The 22371-nt window shown below is 41.6% G+C and overlaps 1 protein-coding gene across 1 annotated transcript; it reads right to left on the bottom strand.

The window, feature by feature from the left end:
• Positions 1-4212: 4212 nt before the first annotated feature.
• On the bottom strand, positions 4213-15018 carry LOC143294663 (p53 and DNA damage-regulated protein 1-like). The gene is made up of 4 exons (XM_076606049.1): positions 14905-15018; positions 7647-7799; positions 6576-6676; positions 4213-4787 (listed from the first exon to the last, which is right to left on the bottom strand). The coding sequence occupies exons 2-4, from the start codon at positions 7796-7798 to the stop codon at positions 4630-4632; spliced, it is 411 nt and encodes a 136-aa protein (XP_076462164.1). The 5' UTR covers position 7799; positions 14905-15018; the 3' UTR covers positions 4213-4629.
• Between the last annotated feature and the right edge of the window lie 7353 nt (positions 15019-22371).

Below are 22371 nucleotides of genomic sequence, written 5' to 3' on the forward strand. Positions count from 1 at the left end.
TAAACATATATACTGACCAGACCTACTACTGTACTGGTGCCTTAATCCCCTCCATGTGTAAACATATATACTGACCAGACCTACTACTGTACTAGTGCCTTAATCCCCTCCATGTGTAAACATATATACTGACCAGACCTACTACTGTACTAGTGCCTTAATCTCCTCCATGTGTAAACATATATACTGACCAGACCTACTACTGTACTAGTGCCTTAATCCCCTCCATGTGTAAACATATATACTGACCAGACCTACTACTGTACTAGTGCCTTAATCCCCTCCATGTGTAAACATATATACTGACCAGACCTACTACTGTACTGGTGCCTTAATCCCCTCCATGTGTAAACATATATACTGACCAGACCTACTACTGTACTAGTGCCTTAATCCCCTCCATGTGTAAACATATATACTGACCAGACCTACTACTGTACTAGTGCCTTAATCTCCTCCATGTGTAAACATATATACTGACCAGACCTACTACTGTACTAGTGCCTTAATCTCTTCCATGTGTAAACATATGCAGAAGAACAGATGTACATGTTCAGATCCTTTAATCCATATCAGTTTCTGGTGGGTTACCGAAACAGGTACGTATCCAGCATTCCCATCCCCTAAAACAGTAAAGTGTAAGGCTGTTTGTATGGAATGATACAAATACTGTCATACATGTGGAGTGATGGCTTAGAGGTAACGCGTCCGCCTAGGAAGCGAGAGAATCTGAGCGCGCTGGTTCGAATCATGGTTCAGCCGCTGATATTTTCTCCCACTCTACTAGACCTTGAGTGGTGGTCTGGACGCTAGTCATTCGGATGAGACGATAAACCGAGGTCCCGTGTGCAGCATTCACCCACGGCAACAAAAGCGTTGTTCCTGGCAAAATTGTGTAGAAAAATCCACATCGATAGGAAAAACAAATAAAACTGCATGCAGGAAAAAATACAAAAAAATGGGTGGCGCTGTTGTGTAGCGACGCGCTCTCCCTGGGGAGAGCAGCCCGAATTTCACACAGAGAAATCTGTTGTGATAAAAAGAAATACAAATGTAAACGCCGACTTGTAGACAGACATACAAGTGGACATGAGAGTTGCAGCCCACAGAGAAAACAACAAAAGACAGGGACAGACGGCACACACAGGCATACCGCTGCTGTGGAAACACAAACAACTGGAAAAGAAACACATAAATGCAAGGTACAAGCCAGCACTGGACTGGTTTCTTTTGAACATAATTCAAAGCACAATGGATCAGAATCATTGCTGAAGTCAAACAAAGCTCAATCATTATTCACAACACAATGGTGTCATGTATCTTAATAAGATAAAATCTGTTGAGAAAGAATGAAGAATGAATGTCTTATAGAAACAAGTTCAATATGACATCAATTTTTTTAACCACAGCATAATCTTGAATTTACGTACCTCAATACTATATAGTCTTCATACAAGTGTATTCAGTGATGTCTCATATGTCTGCATCACATGTGAAGCCTCAAGCTCTTACACACTGGCAGACATGTCATACAAGGTTAATTAAAAAACACAAGAACAATTTACAAACAGACAAAAATATAACATGATGTAAATGCCCACTTTGTGACTGAACATACCATCTACACACACTGAGTTTTCATCCAATCATGAAGATAAAAGATAAAATACAATGTTCACCTTTAGCATAAAGGAAGAAGATATGCACATGGTGTGTGTGTGTGTGTGTGTGTGTGTAATTCATGTATTATGTGTGTGCAGCTGTGTGTATGTTTCCCTGTGTCTTCGTTTGTATGCATGACCATGTGCATGCAAGCACATGCATTTTGAATGTTGTATTATGTATGCTATGTATCTGGGAAAAACAATAAGAAATCTCAGAACAATGAGGAACTTTAATTCAGACTTAAATAAAATAACAACTACTCCACCAGACCTACACAAAGTTAATAAAATAACAACTACTCCACCAGACCTACACAAAGTTAATAACTACTCCACCAAACCTACACAAAGTTAATAAAATAACAACTACTCCACCAGACCTACACAAAGTTAATAAAATAACAACTACTCCACCTGACCTACACAAAGTTAATAAAATAACAACTACTCCACCAGACCTACACAAAGTTAATAAAATAACAACTACTCCACCAGACCTACACAAAGTTAATAACAACTACTCCACCAGACCTACACAAAGTTAATAAAATAACAACTACTCCACCAGACCTACACAAAGTTAATAACAACTACTCCACCAGACCTACACAAAGTTAATAACAACTACTCCACCAGACCTACACAAAGTTAATAACAACTACTCCACCAGACCTACACAAAGTTAATAAAATAACAACTACTCCACCAAACCTACACAAAGTTAATAAAATAACTACTCCACCAGACCTACACAAAGTTAATAACAACTACTCCACCAGACCTACACAAAGTTAATAAAATAACAACTACTCCACCAGACCTACACAAAGTTAATAACAACTACTCCACCAGACCTACACAAAGTTAATAAAATAACAACTACTCCACCAAACCTACACAAAGTTAATAAAATAACTACTCCACCAGACCTACACAAAGTTAATAACAACTACTCCACCAGACCTACACAAAGTTAATAAAATAACAACTACTCCACCAGACCTACACAAAGTTAATAACAACTACTCCACCAGACCTACACAAAGTTAATAACAACTACTCCACCAGACCTACACAAAGTTAATAAAATAACAACTACTCCACCAAACCTACACAAAGTTAATAAAATAACTACTCCACCAGACCTACACAAAGTTAATAACAACTACTCCACCAGACCTACACAAAGTTAATAAAATAACAACTACTCCACCAAACCTACACAAAGTTAATAACAACTACTCCACCAGACCTACACAAAGTTAATAACAACTACTCCACCAGACCTACACAAAGTTAATAAAATAACAACTACTCCACCAAACCTACACAAAGTTAATAAAATAACTACTCCACCAGACCTACACAAAGTTAATAACAACTACTCCACCAGACCTACACAAAGTTAATAAAATAACAACTACTCCACCAAACCTACACAAAGTTAATAACAACTACTCCACCAGACCTACACAAAGTTAATAACAACTACTCCACCAGACCTACACAAAGTTAATAAAATAACAACTACTCCACCAGACCTACACAAAGTTAATAAAATAACAACTACTCCACCAGACCTACACAAAGTTAATAAAATAACAACTACTCCACCAAACCTACACAAAGTTAATAACAACTACTCCACCAGACCTACACAAAGTTAATAACAACTACTCCACCAGACCTACACAAAGTTAATAAAATAACAACTACTTCACCTGACCTACACAAAGTTAATAAAATAACAACTACTCCACCAGACCTACACAAAGTTAATAAAATAACAACTACTCCACCAGACCTACACAAAGTTAATAAAATAACAACTACTCCACCAGACCTACACAAAGTTAATAAAATAACAACTACTCCACCAAACCTACACAAAGTTAATAACAACTACTCCACCAGACCTACACAAAGTTAATAACAACTACTCCACCAGACCTACACAAAGTTAATAAAATAACAACTACTCCACCAGACCTACACAAAGTTAATAAAATAACAACTACTCCACCAGACCTACACAAAGTTAATAAAATAACAACTACTCCACCAAACCTACACAAAGTTAATAACAACTACTCCACCAGACCTACACAAAGTTAATAACAACTACTCCACCAGACCTACACAAAGTTAATAAAATAACAACTACTCCACCAGACCTACACAAAGTTAATAAAATAACAACTACTCCACCAGACCTACACAAAGTTAATAAAATAACAACTACTCCACCAGACCTACACAAAGTTAATAAAATAACAACTACTCCACCAGACCTACACAAAGTTAATAAAATAACAACTACTCCACCAGACCTACACAAAGTTAATAAAATAACAACTACTCCACCAGACCTACACAAAGTTAATAAATAACAACTACTCCACCAGACCTACACAAAGTTAATAACAACTACTCCACCAGACCTACACAAAGTTAATAAAATAACAACTACTCCACCAGACCTACACAAAGTTAATAAAATAACAACTACTCCACCAGACCTACACAAAGTTAATAAAATAACAACTACTCCACCAGACCTACACAAAGTTAATAAAATAACAACTACTCCACCAGACCTACACAAAGTTAATAAAATAACAACTACTCCACCAAACCTACACAGTTGTAACTTCCAGACCTTTTCAACCAACTTTTCCAATGACAGTTCATAATGATGCACCCCTTATAACAATAATAATCATATGACTAGTACTACTACTAACAATAATAGTACATATATTGCTTTCAAACCTCTTAAAGTGCTTTACATCAACAAATCAGTCAGACACAAAGCACACAAGAAAACATACACGCACGCACGCACACATGCATGCACACACACACACACACCATTCGGTCTCAACAACAACTGGCTCAGTACTTTTCAACACTGTCCTCACAACCTTCACAGCCACTCCCTCACAGCAGTCAGGCATCTCAAACATCATAAAAGATCATTGATCGCTGTGACTTCGTCCTTGCTGAGGGGGTTCAAGTTAAACCCTTTCAGCTCTTCTTTGTGTTCCAGATCACGCAGGTGGTTCATCTTCGGCTTCAGCTCTGTTCTGGTTCTCCCTATCTCTTGGCTCGTGTGGTCAAAGTCTGCAAATAATGATAATAATAACAATAATAACAGAGGGCGCAACTCAATTATATATTGTATTGTGTTGTGTTTTACTGTACTGTGTTTTATAGTACTGCATTCTTTTTGTTATGACAGATTTCTCTGAATAAAATTCAGGCAGCTCTCTCCAAGGAAAGTGCTTAGCGATGTTTTGAATATTTTCTGTACACTTTTTTTCTGCATGCAAATGCATTTGTTTAACTATAAAAGTGGACTTTTTTCTGCAGAAATTCACCAGGGATAACCCTTTTGTTGTCATGAGTCATTTTACTTGTACATCATCAGAATGACTATTTGGTGCAAACTCCCCATTCTGTGGGCTCCAAGCTCTATGCCCCTCCCATGAAACAATACAGACAGCAGTACATAATGGCATACAATGCTCCTCCCATGAAACAATACACAGACAGCAGTACATAATGGCATACAATGCCCCTCCCATGAAACAATACACAGACAGCAGTACATAATCAATGGCATACAATGCCCTCCCATGAAACAATACACAGACAGCAGTACATAATGGCATACAATGCTCCTCCCATGAATCAATACACAGACAGCAGTACATAATCAATGGCATACAACAAATCATGACATACCAGGTAAAAAACAACATGCTTGTCAGTTTAAATATGTATCTACTCTGCTTGTTCTAAAAAAAAAAAAAAAAAAAAAGAGAGAGACAATCTTTCATAATATTAATTAACACAGCATGCAAAACATTCAATTGAGAGAACAAATCAAAGATCATGCACCTTAAAATCAAACTCAAACAACAAATCATGTTTCTTTTTTTTAACAAGAGATCAGTGTGATTGTAAGTGCGTCTTTAAGGATTTCAGTTTCATTCATGTTAAATGTTCTGCACTCTTTCATTTCTTTCAACATGTTCCACTGGCTGCAGCAACGGCTAACTACTCTGAAATAAAAACAGATAATGAAATTATACAATGCATCAACGGATAACTACTCTGAAATAAAAACAGATAATGAAATTATACAATGCATGCAATGGCTAACTACTCTGAAATAAAAACAGATAATGAAATTATACAATGCATGCAACGGCTAACTACTCTGAAATAAAAACAGATGATGAAATTATACAATGCATGCAATGGCTAACTACTCTGAAATAAAAACAGATAATGAAATTATACAATGCATCAACGGCTAACTACTCTGAAATAAAAACAGATAATGAAATTATACAATGCATGCAACTGCTAAGTACTCTGAAATAAAAACAGATAATGAAATTATACAAATGTGGAGACATCAACAAAATCAAATAGTACTTTCAAGATAAAGTGGAAAATACGTAAGTTGAGACTTAAACGAATAGATATTTATTACGGCAAAATGCTTTCATTCTTTCTTAACTGATTTGAACAAACTACAAGCAAAAGTACAAAGGCTGGGACCCCCCCACCCCCCACCCCCCACCCAAAAACAACAACAAACAACCAAAACAAACCTACTACACACAATGAAGTACAAGTGAAAATCACTTGTATCACAAGTAGGCATTATAAAATGAATAGACATGTTTGGTATCAAACACTATGTAAGACTTGGTTCTATCAACATATATCACTGCCTCGATCTGAAAAAAATATTTCTTTTCTATACACACACACACACACGCACGCACTGTTCAAGGACAAACTAGATATGGCTAATCAACGAAAATATGCCACATTTCAACATAAGATATGAAATACTGATTAAACACAAGACATGGAACAGTTCACTATACTCACCTTTTTCCAAAAATCGTGATGCAGATTTCTTCTCCATCTTTATAAACATGTTTCCTAGGCACATCCACTGTTTCTTGTCTGTCTTGCCTTTTTGCAATATCCTGAAACAATTGATGATAAAAACTTGCATTTTACTGATACAAATCTAAAAAGACAATCTAAAAGATTACCAGTGCACAAAACCAAAGAAAACCTTTTGTGTTTAAAATTACATAAAGTACCTTTTCAACAGCACTGTAGGATGCCAGCATCAATAAGTTAAAGCACACAAGAAATGTGGCAACTAGAGCATCAGTTTCTTCACTCTTTATTGACTGAACCCACCCTAACCTCAACTTCGATGGACAGCCTGGAAGAATTCTTGGGGAAAAAATTCTGAGTTCCTCATCCTACAATGTAAAGACAGGACAGGAGAGTACTGCGGGATTAGTTGGTGGTATCCTGCATACACAATCAGAACAAGCTCAACTGAACACCACTAAAGTGACTCAGCAGCTAGGCAGGGTCTCCTCTGGTGTGTCGCTTCCTGGTGACCCAACAATGATGGTTCCCCCGAGTTGAGACTTTGGCAGACAAACCTGGGTTTGGCTGTGTATGAGGGACTTAGAATGAGTAGTGGTGGAGTAATGGCATTAAACTGTACAGCAGCAAAAACCATTTTTTTGTTATCACTAAACTGATACCCCAACAAAAAGAATATATGCACATGGGGGTTGATCAATGTCAGAGGAGGAAAGGGATGAGGTAAAAATATGGGATGTTAATACTAACAAAAGAGATAAAAATTTAATGCTAAAAACCAGATACAGCAATAAGCAGAAACATGACTCCCGAGTCTATGAAAATTACAAATGGAGAAGGTTTATAAATAAAAACAGTAGGTTGTAAACTAAGACTCACAATAATTTTGATTACTATTATCATATGTGAATCTTGGTTTTTCTTTTATAAACTTTCTCCTTTTGCTATCAGAATCAGAAAATAAAAAATGAATTGACTCTCACAAGTTAACACTAGAAGTATTTAGTTTGATACCATTTATCCCACAATAAAAAGAACAAACACCTATACCTCATTGCTTCCCTTGTCTGGTTCCGATGTCGGTCCAAGTCAACCAGCTTGTGCTTGTCAGCTAAAATGTCTTCTGCTGCCCCTTCTATGTGCGTCAGATGTTCCAGCAACTGCTGGGAGTTCACTGGGGCCACAGCAGCTTCTTCAGCCATCCTGAGCATAGTTTGTGTTTAAAACACACCATGCAGTCCATTCGTTTGCCACTGACATAAGCTTGCTCTTCAAAACATGACTTGTGGTTTTATATTCCAAGCATAACATGTGATCGTGAGTGTGTGTGTGTAAGGATAGTGGAGCTGGGTGTTTGTGTGTGTGGGGGTGGGGGTGTCAAAAATATATTGACCATTCACTAAAGTGAGGTTGTGTGTATGTTTAAGGATGTAATGTGTATGTGTGCGTGTGCGTGCGTGTGCACTCATATGCACATGTATATTTATACAGTTAGCATAGTCATTTGAACTGTTTTTTTCCAATTTATGTTTGGATTTTATTTTTATACACATAACTGCTACACCACACCCAAATATCTCTCATCAACCAAGTACACGTGACTGAAACATTGGTAATGAAAGCCTATCTTGGAAATATGCACATTTCTTCCCCTCCACTCCTCTATGTGGCCGACAGAATGAACGTCCGTGCCTTATCATAAACATCATTCACTCCGTATTGCGGGGAAAATTTGTTTTGTTCTGAGGAGTGATGTGCTCTCTATGTGGGTGCATGTTACTGTCGTTGCGTTAGAGTGTGTGTTTGCAAAAAATCTACTTGACAACGGTTTAGGCCTCTCCCAAGGCCTGTTCATGTTCCTAAAGAACTATCACTGAATTGGTTGCATGTGTGGCAAGCGCGGCTAGACCAAATCAGTTACTCTGACAAGATGGGTTGTACAGACCAGGTAGGCCCCTCCAGTGTTTATCTAGGCGGCTCTTAAAGGTGTTGACTGAGGGCGCCAGGACCACGGAGTCTGGGAGACCGTTCCACTGTGTCACTACTCTATTAGAGAAATAATTCCCCCTGACATCAAGGCGAAAGCGTTGTTTCTGGAGCTTTAAAGTGTTGCCTCTGAGGTTTCCACTGAGTGACGACTGGAACACTGGCCTCTGTGCATCATAATGACCATGAAGGTATTTAAGTACTTCTATCATGTCCCCTCGCAGCCTCCGGTGTTCCAGACTTGGCAGCCCCAGCAGTTTCAGTCTCTCGGGGTAAGGCTTCTCTTTCAGTGAGCCCAGGAGTTTTGTTGCTCGCCTGTGGACGTCCTCGATGTCACTACATAGCGTTTTGTGAAACGGTTGCCAGACACAGTGGCCATATTCCAACAGTGGTTGGACGAGGCTCTTGTACCACTGAACAAAAGTTGTCTCAGTCAGGAAATCAAATGATCGCCTTATAAGTCCAACCATTCTGTTTGCTTTAGATGTCAACTGTGCACATGCTCTTTGAAACTCAGTTTGTCATCAATGAGCACTCCCAGGTCCTTTTCGCTTGCAATCTCTTTTAATGTCACCCTTGTACTGTTGTCCTCTTCCTTTTTGCTCGTCATGTAGTATGTTGCCTCTGACTTCTGCCCCCCCAGTTTCATTACGCTACATTTCTGTGGATGGAACTTAAGCAGCCACGTGTCAGACCAGTGCTGGAGTTGGTCAAGGTCGTCGTGAAGATCTTTTGGTCCCGTCTCTGTGTCACTTCTGTTGAACATTTGGTGTCATCCGCAAACATTTTTACTGTGCTCTTTACTCTGGCTAGGAGGTCGTTGATGAAAATAATGAACAAGACTGGCCCGAGCACGCTCCCCTGGGGGATGCCACTGCTCACACTAGCTTCCTGAGACTGCGTACCGTTGACTATAACATGCTGCTTCCTGTTGGTCAGAAAGTCCTTGATCCATCCCAGCACTTTCCCCATGATACCATGGGCTGCGACCTTTGACAGAAGTCTACGATGGGGCACTGTGTCGAATGCCTTCTGAAAGTCGGTGTACACCACATCCACACTGCCTCCATCGTCTACAATGCTCGTCCAGATATCCATGACCTCTAACAGCTGGGTAATACATGATCGTCCTGGTACAAAGCCATGTTGTTCTTCAGCGATCAAGGAATTCTTCAGCAGGTGTTCCATAACGTGGTCGCGCACGATCTTCTCCATAACCTTGCAGGTTATTCAGGTTAGGCTGACAGGTCTGTAGTTGCTGGGCACCATTCTGCTCCCCTTCTTGAATATAGGTGTGACATAGGCTTTCCTCCAGTCTTCCGGGATTGTTCCGCTGTCCAGTGTCAATCTAAAGAGATGGGCCAGAGGCTTCGCCAGCTGATCAGCTGCTTTGGCGAGTATCAATGGTGTCAATCCATCGGGTCCTGCTGCCTTGTCTGTATGTAGGTTGACTAAATGCTTCCGTACAACTTCCTCAGTGACTTCAAAATCTTCCAAGGCTTCTGTGAAACTGTAGTCTGGTGGGTCTGGGAGTGGGCCTGTATCCTCAACTATAAAGACACTCTTGAAAAACTGGTTCAGCAATTCTGCCTTTTCGCTATCTGTCTTTGTCTTTGAACCATCTTCTTTCTTGAGGTCCACTATTCCAGTCCTTGTTTTGGTTTTTTCTTTGACATAATTCCAGAATGCTTTTGGATTGGTTTTCGCTACTGATGCTACCTGTGCTTCCAATTTTCTCTGCGCCTTTCTGCAGGCCTTCCTTGACTGATTCCTCGCTTTTATGTACTTATCATAGTCCTTACCATCTCTTGTGTTCTGCCATTTTCTGAAGATGTTTGTGCTTCTTTCTGACTGACGCCAGTGTACCCTGATCCATCCAGTTCTTTCCTCTTCTACCACTGGTTCTGGTCTTTGGAGTTGACTTAGAAATAGCAGCGTTAACATGCTCTTTAATGTTTTTCCAAGCTGCATCTGGTTGCAGGTCCCTCAGTTCCTCTATCCAGTCGATTTTTCCCACTTCTTCTTTCAGTACATCAACATCGGTTTTCTTGTAGTTGAAGCATGTCACTTTGGGTGGGTTCCCGCATGTAAATGAGAGACTGATGACAAGTGAGAAATGGTCGCTTTTCCCAAGTCCTGCCTCTACTCTGATCTCATTGATCATGTCTTCTCTGTTTGTGAGAACCAGGTCAAGCACGCTGACTTTCTCTCCTTCCCTGTAGCGTGTTGGTGTCTTTTGGTGCTGAATTAGAAATACATCCTTTATTGTCTTGAGGAAACTGGTATGTTCAGATCCACCTTTGCCTGTGACTTTCTCCAAGTGCCAGTCGATATCTGGGAAGTTTAAGTCCCCCATCATCATCACATGAGAAAAATGTAAATTCATCACTTCTGAAAGTAGCCCATTGAGCTTTTCGGTGTTCACCTTCCTGGTACTTGGGCTTCTATATAGCAAGCCTATGAGGAGCGTGTCCCCTTCCTCTACTTGGCATTCCACAAATATGTGCTCTGAAAAATCCGATGTCAGTCTGTCGCAGAGGGATGGTTTCAATTCCTTCCGCACATACAATCCCATGCCTCTCCCCTCTTCATGCATGTTGTGGAACAATTCGTAATCTTTCAAAGCTATCTCACACTCCATAATCGAGCAGCTTCGTTGTTTCCACTTTACCTCTGTTATCCCAATGATATCAGGCTTGTAGAGATCGACTGCTGCCTTTAGCTCGTTTCTTTTATTCATCAACTGATCCGCATGTTGTAGTTGTTGGGGTGGGTTCTATCTTCGATTATTACAGCGTTTTCCACAAGGGGGTAAGGAAGAACAAGAGGGGGAGGAAAAGGAATGAACACCTCACACAAGGTAGTTTTGCAAAGATTCTCTATTCTGATCTCGTGGTTGCGACAATGCGCGACAACGCGCGACAGTTTCAGTTTCAGTAGCTCAAGGAGGCATCACTGCGTTCGGACAAAACCATATACACTACACCACATCTGCCAAGCAGATGCCTGACCAGCAGCGTAACCCAACGCGCTTAGTCAGGCCTTGAAAAAAAAAACCCAAAAAACCCCCCCAAAAACCGGGGGAATAAATAATAGATAAGCTTACATAAATAAATAAATAAATAATAATTATAATATAGAAAAAGGTAGCAGTAATAATAATAGTAATGCGCGACAATGAGCGACAATGCGCTACAATGCGCAACAATGCGCGAGCCTCTGCACAAAAAGTACATAAACTCCATTTAATAAAACATACAAAAAATATTTATAAAACAATATAATAAATACTGTATAAACTATATTTGTTTTGTACAGCATGAAAGTATTTTGACAACACAAATATAACACTTTATCATTTTGATAAATCGATCCATAGAAATTACAAAGACAATTGAATAGAAATGAACAATAACCAAACAATCCCAGAAACGGATCACCTTTCATTCGTTTACTAAAATAGTAAAATTAAGTAATCCAATTCATAACCAGAATAAATACAAAATGTTTTGACAAATAATGAAGAACCAAATACCTATAAATAATAATAAGAATAATAGGACCTAACGTTAATACCATAGATATCCTCACCTCATCAGTGTGACAACAGGCCAAACAACGAAACACTAGGACCCGTCCGGTCCAGCCGATTCTCGCGCTCTGGCTTACAGTTGCTGTGACGGGATCAGCTAAGCTATCCAGAACTCTACTCACTGATACTGAGGAGCGATGATCACAATAAAATCATATTCATAAGAAATACGCAATTGCTTCCCCTAGCATCACAAGCACCAACACGCAATTGCTTCCCCTAGCATCACAAGCAACAACACGCACGCGCAATCTCAACTACACATTCATTCAAAGTGCCACAAAAATAAATGCTATTACACGCATTAATATAAAAACAAGTGCAACTTGCAAACTTATTTACAGGCTTTGGTGTGGGAACAAAATGACGAGAAGAACTTTGTGTAGTCTTTTTCTTTGTATTTACAGTATTTACAGTATTGCTATTTAGTCTCTTCAGCCCCGCATATCGCCGGGCACTTTTGCCGGGCGCTTCTCCACGGGCACCACTTTTCCTTTCTTCAGGATCCAGTGAACGCTATCGTCCCCCGATCTTTGGGCTTCATCTCTCTTCTGGCGTAGTTCATGGAAAAGAGCATCTTCTTCTTTTCTTTCCTTTGGTGTCATATCTTTACGCATGGCCAACTTTGTGCACCATAAGTCTTCATCCTCTGACTCCTCCTCTTTTGGTTTTCTGAACTCCTTTCTTCTTTTATGATATGCTGCAATCACTTCGTCTCTGGCAGCTTCCGAGGAAAACATTAGTCTGACTGGGCGGTTTTTCTGTCCATCGTCCTCAGTTCACATGTTTCCAAGGCACCTCACATCCACGGGTTTGTGCTCACATTTGATTTGTGAGAAACTGCTGAATTCTGTCCTGATCAGCTATTTCATTTCCTGGGCTGATTTTACTCTGTCTTCTGAAAGCCTGAAGATAATCGCATTAGTCTGCCTCCTAACCTGATCTTTGATTTCCTTCATCTGTTCCTTGGACTTTTCTAGACTTAACATCCAACCTGGTTTCAAAAATGTTCAGATCTTCTTCAAGTTTTACTTCAGTTTGGTTCTTGGTGATTTCCTTCACTGTCTCAATCATGTGGTCAGTAAAATGTCCTTTCCTTAGATCTTCGACTTTGCTGTCGATTCTATCCACTTTGATATTCAGTTTTTCCATATCTTCTGTCAGTTTCACTATTCCACTCAGGAACTTGGCTGCTACATTGTTACAGGATTTGGAGCAGTAGTAGTGCACTACTGCATACTTCTTTTTGCCATCTTTTTTCAGCAGACGGTATGTGGCATCATCAATCTTTTCACATTTTGTATGGTACCATATGTCACAGAGCTCGCATTGAAGAGCCTTCTTGGTGCAGGGTTGGTTGCATTTTCCACATAAGTTTTTCGTATCATCCTTAGCATCCGTTACACTGATAGGCACTCCCTCAGAGGGTTTTCTTCCCGAAGCTGGGGCAGCATCATAATTATCGACTGTTAGTTTGTCCTTTTCAACATTCGGTGTTGAGTTTTTTCTGGTACTGGCTATCTGATTGCCTCCAGAGACTGACTGTGACATGAATTCTGTTTTGTTTTCCTGCTCCTTACACGAACTCATGCACTGAATGAAAAGTCAACTCACCGGCTCTGCCACATGTGCCAGGTGCGTGCGTTCTCAGGTGAAAATCAAAATGGTTCCGGCAGGCGTGGTGGCTATGCCCGATGATATCGAAATATCGTCTGTCCAACGAATTGTCATGCTTCACAAAGTTGCTGAGGGACTTCAGAACATGAAAGAACGTTCTGTGCTCACTTCCACGGTAAACAAGACCTGTAATCCTCCGTAATTAGACCAAAACTTCGGTTCTAGCTCAGAGCAATTTTCAAAGTCGCCATCTTACTCACCACGCATGCGTGTATGTGCAATATCCACATTTCTTCCCCTCCGCTTGCTGTGTGAACTGACGGAGTGAACGTCTACGCCTTATTGTGAACACAACTCATCCCGTCTTCAGGAAAAAAAGTGGATATTGCCGTATTTTAATCTTTACCTGTAGAGATTTTTGAACAAGTGAAATGTTCGACTGCCGTCGAGCATGCTGTTGTGTTATGTTACTTAGTTACCGTACTTCAGTTGTGAAGAGCACAGGATTAGTCATGAATTTTTACTTTAAGGGGAATGGTTGGGAACTGTCATATTCTAATAAACAATTATTAACTGCATTATGTCATAAATGATAAAACCATCTTTAAGCTTCTGGTATGATGTACTTCATTCCATACTAACAGCAAATCAAGCATGTAGTGATGTACTTAAAAAAAAAAGTCTAGGTGTTATGACAAATAAAATTTAAACAAAGTAACTGATGGGCTGCATGAAAACTTTTTCTTCTTAAAATAAAATGTGACCAAAAAATAACATTTCCATTCCCAGTTAAGTCTTTTAAGTTATTTTCGAAATATTATGATGCAAACTCAATATTGCGCCAAATCGGATAAGAATTAAAAGACTACAGCTAATAATCACGGACTGCAGTTGAACATCATTGTTACGACGAACATTTTTGGTCGGTCGTCAGGATGACACACAACCACGTGTCGCAATGTGAAGGACTAACAAAGACTTTCAACCCACAAAGGGCCAGTGTATCACACATAAAGCAATGTGCAACAAACTTCGACTAACTTTCTTTTTAATCGAAAAGAAGAAGGAAACAGAATAACGCAAACTTAGAACAATAAACACGTCAAACCATACCTGATTTCTTGTCGAACGTGAGATCTTGTTGAACGTCAGAAAGACAGATGAAATGACGACAAACTTTCAACTGCAACAACTTTCGTTCCGCGCCGTTTTCATTGACCGGAAGTAGAACAGATGTGTGTTGCGATGTTCCGAATGTCGTGAAGAAACAGAAATATGAATATTTTTTAAAACAAGCAAAATATTCCTTTGATAGTTGAACGTCAGATATGACGACAAAACGGAACTGGCGGACAAAACTGTTAAAAAAATAAATAATCCGATGCCTTTCGAAAATTTGCAGTTTGCAGTGTTATTTTGCGACATACCCAAGGCAAATAATCCCATTTCTGTTCAGTTTTGACCGAGATTCGCGAGATAATAATTGTGTGTACCGACACAGCTGCGACACGAATGACGTCCGAAAGGTTAAACTTCAGTGAGCGATTTTACGCAAATGCATGTATGCTGAGGTCCCTTATGGTATTGTCTGTATGAAATAAAGGTTTAAGAAGCATAATCGATCATTTTTATCCTGTTTACTTGTGTCGAATTCACAATAACTTTCACCAACAAATGCTGGTGTCTTGGTGTCCGTTTTTCATTGCCGGAAATAGACACAAAAATTATACATTTATTGACACACATTTAGGAAGCGCTTTTAATTTATTTGTGATATATCTTTATTCAATTTCATACCCATTCCACAAAGAAAAACACACAAGTCGTTTCATAAACATATTTTCATTTTAAAAGGGTCACTGTCAGTTTGCACACCTTTTGGCACTGGGTCATATATATATATATATATATATATATATATATATATATATATATATATAATGTATTTATTTATTTATAATTTTTAAATTTATTTTTAATTACACATACTTAACCGTGACCCAACTAGTGCAGACTCCGGCAGGGGTCTGACATTCCTGTCCTGTGCAAACTACTATCCGCCTATGCGGAGCAGACGAAACTACGGCCGATAACCTCCCGGAAGTAGGTAACCTCCCCTTTGTCCCGCTGGTTATCGCCCTCTTTTTCCGGCAGCCATCATGACTCCTGTACCTGTGCTCTTCATACGGCTAAGTTTTTTCGTATTTTCTGTCTGTCTTTCGATTCTCTGGCGTTCTTGTTTGTGGTCAAATTATGTCTCCAACCAGGTCACATAATTTTGTAGCTCGATTGGGGAATCGTGCTAAAATTAAAGCGCGATCGCAATCGATTCGCTGACACTCTGGGCCCTCTACTACTGGCCCTCTAAACAACGCCAACCCGCCACCTTCTCCACTTCCTCCGCTCCCTCCGGTCGACTCCAGACCTCCGCCACCTCCTACACCTCCTCTGGTGACTTCTACAGGTTTGTGGTCACACACTCAGGTCAGTGTTACCTTTCATGTCATTTTTATCGATCCGCGAACTCGCTCGACGCAATCCGCGTTTTCTCGGCCCTGCCAGTCGGCAGTGTACGAGTCGATCTCCTCTATTTCTTTACCATACCCACAGTTGCACCAATGGAATGGCCACAATCCCTTGGGAAAAAAAAAAAGAAAAAAAAAGGCAGCTTGTCTTGGATCCGCACATTAGACTGGGCCCTATGTGCGATGCGTCCGTGGTGGCGGCCGTGACATCGGATCACGCGACCCCCCACGCGGCATGCCTCGACCGTCTCGGATCCAATAGCGACCGAGGCGTGTAGGGATGCCCTCCCCTGGTGTAGGGAGGAAGGTGGACCACTAGGGGACACGCTTGCCCATACGCGTGCACCCCCCTCCTTGTCCAGATCACCCGATCCAAGGGAGGCAACCCCTGCTTCGGCACCCTTGCCGGTGACTGCCGCAATTATTTCCCTTGCACCGGCACTGCTCCTCGCCTTCAGTGCGAGTGTGTGCACGGTCCTACCAAGCTATGCGGTGATGACCCCATCTGCCACACCGCCGAGTGCTGCTGTTTCCCATCCACTAATGGTGTCTCAGCAAGCTACTCAACCAAACAATCAGCAACTCATCGCTAAACTTGCTGCAGCAATTATGCACCACTCTGCCTTCCGGTGCCGCGCCTTGCGCCCACAGAGCAGGTACGTGCAAGCCCCATTGGAACTTCGGCAGTGTTGGATTCTTCTGCCCCACTGCCTAACTCTGCTGTTTCCCAGACTGATATTGGCACTTCCACGTTGGAGTACCTCTTATATCATATCATATATCAATATCAAGGCGTGCAAGCCTGACAAGGCCTTTTACCCGCTTGAAGTGGGGAAGAAAAAGAGAGTCCCCACATATGTCTGTCGCATTTTTCAACATTGAGTGCGCAGTGCCTGAAAAATCAGAAAATATGTAAATGAGTTTTGTTTTTAAAGTTTTCACAATGAATATCAAGATAATTCTTAAATGTATTACAGTGGACTCCACTTATAAGGACCTCCGATATAAGAACCATCGCTTATAGGGACACCCCAAAGCAGGTCCCTGCCAAAGTTGTTCTTTGTGATCACTTATTAAAACTCGCATAGAAGAACCCTCTGATATGGGGTTCATCGCTTATATGGACAGCACTTGCTAGGTCCCCACATCAAACTTTCCTCGGATATAAGAACCGCAAGTAGGAATGATCATTTCTAGGAAGTCTGCGATTATTCTATTTTTGGAACCCTCGCTTGTAAAGACACCATCTGCTTGTTCCCAACATGACCTCCCCTCGGATATAAGAACCGAAAGTAGAAGTTATGCTCGGTTCATTTTCGTTTCGTTTCATTTCCCAGAATTTCCAAGAAACATTTCTTCTACAAGATGGCGGAGCGTAAGAGAAAAGCATTGTCTCTCCAACAAAAAATCGAAATAATTAGAGAGGTCGAGCGTAACCCTCAGAAAAGCAAAAGTCTCATCGCTGATGAAATGAAAGTTCCGAGGACGACTTTGCTCAACATCGTAAGAGAAAAAGCCAAATACGTTGGGCAGTTTGAAAGCGGCAAGACTGAGCTTTCCAGAAAGCGTGCAAGAGGCTCCGAACATCGCACTGTTGACTCTGCTTTGTTGGAGTGGTTCTCTGTGAAAAGGTAATTGATCTCTCTCTCTCTCTCTCTCTCTCTCTCTCTCACACACACACACACACACACACATTCCCTCTCCCTCCCTCCCTCTCTCTCTCTCTCTCTCGTGGCAGATTATTTTACTTTCGAGAGGGACAGGCGTAATCCAGACCTCGCCCACCCCTGTTTGTTTGTTTGTTTAATGCCACCCCACTCTATTCCTACGTATACCAAACAACATAGAAAAAAGAAATGATGCTCTGTGAAACTGTATTTGTTTCAGAAAACGCACCCAAGAATCCTGATGACACTGACTTTTTACCGCTGACTTTTTACCCCTTGCATGCTTATCTATATTTTAGACCTGTGCATTGGCGCGTTCTTGGGTTGTTTCGTGTGGGTAGGTGTGTGTGGGTGTGGGCAGAAAACGCAGAAAACGTAAAAAGAGAGAAAAGACAGAATTACAGTGCTCCTTTGCTGCAACATGGATGGATCAGAGAAACTACCCCTTATGACCATCGGCAAATTCATGAAGCCAAGATGCTTCCGAAGAGTGAAGGTGCCAGTTGCATACAAAGCAAACCCCAAAGCATGGATGACAAGTGAGATTTTCATACCTTGGTTGGTCTCGTTTGACAGAGAAATGGAACAGCAGAAACGAAAAGTGCTTGTGGTGCTTGACAATTGTTCAAGCCACAAAATTCCAGACCTCAAAGCCACAAAAGTACTTTTTCTGCCCGCAAATGCCACTTCAAAACTCCAGCCACTTGACGTTGGCATCATCCGGAACATGAAGGTTCATTACAGAGCGGCGATGGTCTCGAAGCTGCTGGCACACATCGATGCTGGTGGAACAGCAGAGGACTTCCAGTTCAGTCTGCTGGGAGCAGTCTCCCTCCTGAAACAGTCATGGAACAAAGTGTCCCCTTCAACAATCGCCAACAGCTTCCGGAGCGCAGGCTTTCGCATGTCTGAAGCTAATGACGGAGGCGACAACAACAGCTCACAAGACACTGAGGATACTGAGAAACAGGAACCTCTTCTGGCACGCCTGTTCAAGGAATTTAACATTTCCCCTTCTGAGTACTTCGGCGTCGACGATGATGTCATAACCTCAGAGTCAGCAAGTCCTCCGACGGCACCATCCCCTTCGACATCAACAGCCCCAGAAACAGTCGTTGAAGAGGCATCAGATGGAGAGGATGACTGCGGGGAAGAGATGCCATCGATTTCAAGCAGGGCTGCATTAGACTGTGTTAAGAAAATCAATGCGTACTGTTTGCGATCGGGTTGTGCTGATGATGTCCTAGAATCGTTTCTTGTGTTCACTGCTTTGCTGGAAAAGCATGTGGCAAAGGCAAAAAGCCAGACACACATTACTGACTATTTTAATACTGAGAATGGGGCCCCGGGAAAAGCAGACACAGGTCGTAGAAAGGGGAAGTCAGGTGACGCAGGAAAGGGGAAGTCAGGTGATGCAGGAAAAGGGATGTCAGATGATGCAGAGGAGATGTCAGATGATGCAGAGGAGATGTCGGGCGATGCAGAGGAGATGTCGGGTGATGCAGGAAAGGGAAAGTCGGGTGATGCAGGAAAGGGAAAGTCAGGTGATGCAGGAAAGGGAAAGTCGGGTGATGCAGGAAAAGGGATGTCAGGTGATGCAGAGGAGATGTCGGGTGATGCAGAGGAGATGTCGGGTGATGCAGGAAAGGGAAAGTCAGGTGATGCAGGAAAAGGGATGTCAGATGATGCAGAGGAGATGTCGGGTGATGCAGAGGAGATGTCGGGTGATGCAGGAAAGGGAAAGTCAGGTGATGCAGGAAAGGGAAAGTCGGGTGATGCAGGAAAAGGGATGTCAGGTGATGCAGAGGAGATGTCGGGTGATGCAGAGATGTCGGGTGATGCAGAGGAGATGTCAGATGATGCAGAGGAGATGTCGGGTGATCCAGAGGACATGTCAAGTGATGCAGGAAAGGACGACACGCAGACAGTGGGTATTGTGGGGTTTGAACCAGGACCACGACAATTTTTGAATCCCACGAGCAGTTCTTGGCGCAAACAGCAAGCCCAAAGGTTAGGGTTGCCAGAGCCATTTCATTTGCCAGAGAGGAAAAACAATGTAGATCTGGGAAAGCCACTAGAAGTTAACACCATCATTGGTGATGGGAATTGTTTGTATAGAGCATTTAGTTTGGAAATTTGTGGGACAGAAGCCCATCACGAACAAGTAAGAGCAATAATTGTAGATTTCATGCTGAAAAATCACACCAAATTTGCTGCTTACGTCGGGGAGGATCTCGGGCAGTATGTCGCAAGAAACAATCTGGAACTGAACACCTGGGGTTCAGATGCAGAGATCTATGCAGCTGCAACGTTGCTTCAAACTCCAGTTGTTGTGTATACAGCTGTGGGTGAGACCACCAGGCAATGGATACCACACATGCCACTGTTCTCAATTCCTGGAGTAGAAATCAGCCAGGAAAGGGTCTATTTGCGAAACCTTTGTGGTCATTTTGAACGGGTTGTTACAGTAGTGTAAGTGAAGTGCCCTTCACGGAATTCTGCCTCTGAACTTCACTTACACTAACAACCCGACAGAGAGACAGATGGATAGTGGCAGTTAGTTTGTGGAGGGGGGAGGGGAGGAGCGGGGAGGGGGAGGGGTCGTTAAAAACCGTTATTTTCCCCTGCGAACGCCGTAGACTGGGAACACATTTGAATGTCTGGCCATCTTGTTTTTTGTTGTTGTTGAAAACTTGGCCAATAAATTTCCTTGTATCCTTGTATTCTTTAAAGTCATTTTGTCAAAATGTGATCGTAACTCTCTCTCTCTCTCTGTCTCTCTCTCTGTCTCTCTGTCTGTCTGTCTCTCTCTCTCATTTTCATTAAGACAGCTATTGTTACATAACTTCTAGAGTTATTTGCATTAAATTTATGTTTCACGTACGCAAAAGAAGTAAACTATATTGCATCGAGATCAAGCCAACCAGCAAGTTCCACTTCATTGACGCAAAGGCTTAAACAAGCAAGAGATTGCCGTGGACACACACACACACACACACACACACAAGCACGCACGCACGCACACAGACCATTAGAGGTCAATATACGACTCTTTTTAGCTTGTCCACAATATTTTCTTCTTTCCTTGGTTATAAGAACACACACTAGCACAACTGACCTTATATCCGAGGTATGCTTATAAGAACCCTCGCTTATAAGGACACTCAAATGCTGGCCCCGGCGGTGTTCTTATATCCGAAGTCCACTGTAATAACTCGATCCTGCCTCTCGGCAGTGCTCGGGCCGATCTTGTCTATCACTTTATCCGTCAACACACAACAACTGACAACTGAACGTCGGTCCTCTCGCAGGAGCTATTCGCGAGATTGGACCGCCGTTCAGCAACAGGGGGATGCACATCCCACGGCAAGCCGACGGACTTGTCACCCCCTCGTCCACGACGCCCATAACACTGGATTACGGCGCCGTCATGCTACATGCCCCGACCGTCTCGCGTCCGATGGCGACCGATTCGGGTTGGGATGCCCACGGCACTAAGGGACATTATAATTATTCCCCTTGCGCTCGTTTTCACCTGTGTCGGTTACGGTGGCATCGAACCACGGACTCTCACACACAACATGACACTCCTCCCTGTTCAGCGAGGACACGTCGCACAAGGGGGATATGTGCTCTAAAGACACTTTCCTTTTCGACGATTTTTGGCGCCAAGGGAAGCAACTCCACATTTGTAACCTAGGCGCTTGAAGCTGTGGTTAGTTTCGCCAACAAAGCACATAACTCCTGCCCCCCGTGCTGTCCACCAACGATGTTTTCTTTCGGTTTCTCATTGGGTCCTCATGCCCAGTTAGGGACTTTACACATCTTTGCATGGCAACTGCACTTTTCTTGCTGTTTCTCAGGCTATTGGCCACAGGAAATGCATCACAATATTTCCCCTTCTATCCATTTGATTTATTATCACAAGCAACAATCACAAAATATATATATACATATTTAAAAAAAAAAAAAATCTATATATATGTATATATATATATACATATATATATACACACACATATATACATATATATGAGATATATTGCTACATTCATACACATTTCTGCTTTCACTTATAGATGCGTACTTATCCATCGGTATACACATGTGTATGTGCTTATGGGATAGGTTCAGACGACTTTCATATTAACATGTACAATTATATTTCTATCTCTATTCATTGACATCTATTCATTGAGATTCCCTACATAGCAATATAGGCACACTTGCATTTGCGGCCTTCTGTTCACAATGCCCAGAACTCTCTGCCTCTACGTACTGGCACTTTATTCATATGAGTATGTACATCTCATATGTAGGTGCATGGACAGATTCCTTTCCATTGATGATTATGCACACTTACCCACTTACTTGGGTATATCTGTGCA

Source organism: Babylonia areolata, chromosome 1, assembly GCF_041734735.1.
Source record: "Babylonia areolata isolate BAREFJ2019XMU chromosome 1, ASM4173473v1, whole genome shotgun sequence".
NCBI lineage: Eukaryota > Metazoa > Mollusca > Gastropoda > Neogastropoda > Buccinidae > Babylonia > Babylonia areolata.